The following is a 1,833-nucleotide window of genomic DNA, read 5'->3' as shown; positions in this document are numbered from 1 at the left end:
AGTGTTACGACAGCGGAAGTCACATGACGCTGGTAACACATCATGAGTTTCTAAAAGGATCATGACTGTTCCTGGTAACTCTAGTGTTTGCCAGACGCCCTCTATTTTTGTATATAAGCCCGGCAAATAAAGCGGAGATATAATTGCAGATAGGGAGATATAGAGACAGATAATCGAGTCAAGCCGGAAGTAAAGTGTGTGAATCGTTGTGAATTGTAGCGTGTGTTAAGTTAAAGTGACTGTGGAAATTAAGTGTATTACAAAATTTGTAACGAGAAAGAATAAACTAGTTTTAATCAAGAAGGGACTTGAATTGCTGAAGTTTCTCGGAAAGAATTTTTACCGGAAATTATCAAACAAGCAGATACGTAACATATATATATACTTAACCTATACTTACGAGGTAAATATTACCTTTTTTCCTTTACTCTGTATGAAGATATATATATACTTAACCTATACTTACGAGGTAAATATTAACTTGTTTCCTTTACTCTGTATGAAGATATATATATACTTAACCTATACAGTAAAGGAAACAAGTTAATATTTACCTCGTAACTGTATGAAGATATATATACTTAACCTATACTTACGGATACAAGTGGATAAAGTAGTATTCCAATGAGTTCCATCAATGCATAATAATGTTTCCAAGTTTACCAGAGAATCATTGAATACATGGCCTTTGTAGCACATGTAAGCAGCTGAGCTTTCATTCCGATGATGAAGATACCCCAACTTTGGAGGAGGAAGAGTAGGGCAGTTCTTTACTGAAACAGATGGAGAAAGTTAGTGAAACCCCAAGTAACTTGTTCACAATATTTGAAAATGTGATGACAATTTTAGGAAACTTAAGAATACGTAAAGTTCAGCCAAGAATAATTGTCAAATTTTTGTTTATGAAATAATTCAAAAGTTTACACAAAATCAGTTTAGTAGTACAGTGGAATCTGGAAAACTAAAACAATATTTGGCAACTTATAAAAGGCATGCATGGACTAGCAACTGATTCTAGTAACTGATTACCATCAGTGCTGCATGGCATTGTGAGAGAGAGGCACAAAACAATTTACACTGGTGTCTGAGAAGACTACTTACTTTGATACCTGAGAAGAAATCCTCGAAAAGGGTTAAAGTGAGCAGTCTGAAAGTTGATCCTCAAACTGTTACCCTGACTCTCTACTTGCTTCAAGAAGTCCAGTGTATCCCCACAAGTCATCATCAGCTTCCTATCATCAGTTTCTATTAAAGATAGATTATCATCACAAACTACCTGGCCATAATGTTGTCGAGGCGGAGAGGTAGAGACATCCAAAACTTGTGCCATGACTTTCTGGCCCTCACCACCAGTAATGTTCCATGTACATCTGTCCAGCTGGGGATAGAAGTAGGGAAATCCTGGAGATGAGATGTAACCTGTTTCATCTCTAACATCAACATTGCAGAAACTCTGAAGTTGGGATTCTGTGAAGGAAAATCAAATTACCAAATTTTATTTTTTTAAAGATGTAATTCATTAATCAATTAATAAAAAGCAGTATTTCTAAAATAACTTTGTCATTATATAGAAGTTGATAGTTTACAAATGAGCAGTTATCATGGTTTAACAGCAGTGGTTACTTGTAACTTACTGCTTTCTTCTTTTCTCTTAATCAACACTTTGTAGGGCTAACCATTGGAACAACAAGTTACGATTATTTTAGTTTAAGAATATTGTTGCTGGGTGGGTTCTTTTGAATTATTTGTGAAAATATTGTGAAATACAATTCTTCTGAAGATAATGAATTAAATTATTTCTTCAATAAAGTTTGTTAGAGCCACTTTCACTTT

General features: G+C 34.4%; 1 protein-coding gene across 1 annotated transcript; it reads right to left on the bottom strand.

The window, feature by feature from the left end:
* Window positions 1–581: 581 nt before the first annotated feature.
* LOC106477761 (mannan-binding lectin serine protease 1-like) lies at window positions 582–1,467 on the bottom strand (the record flags this gene model as incomplete). Its single annotated transcript, XM_013938291.2, has 2 exons — window positions 582–773; window positions 1,102–1,467. Coding segments are annotated over 2 exons (558 nt in total), but the record flags the coding sequence as incomplete, so codon positions are not given.
* Window positions 1,468–1,833: the final 366 nt, after the last annotated feature.

This window comes from Limulus polyphemus, unplaced genomic scaffold, assembly GCF_000517525.1.
Source record: "Limulus polyphemus unplaced genomic scaffold, Limulus_polyphemus-2.1.2 Scaffold78191, whole genome shotgun sequence".
In the NCBI taxonomy this organism is placed as follows: Eukaryota; Metazoa; Arthropoda; class Merostomata; order Xiphosura; family Limulidae; genus Limulus; species Limulus polyphemus.
Note: the sequence above shows the minus strand (reverse complement) of the source record. Positions and strands in the feature narration are given on the sequence as shown.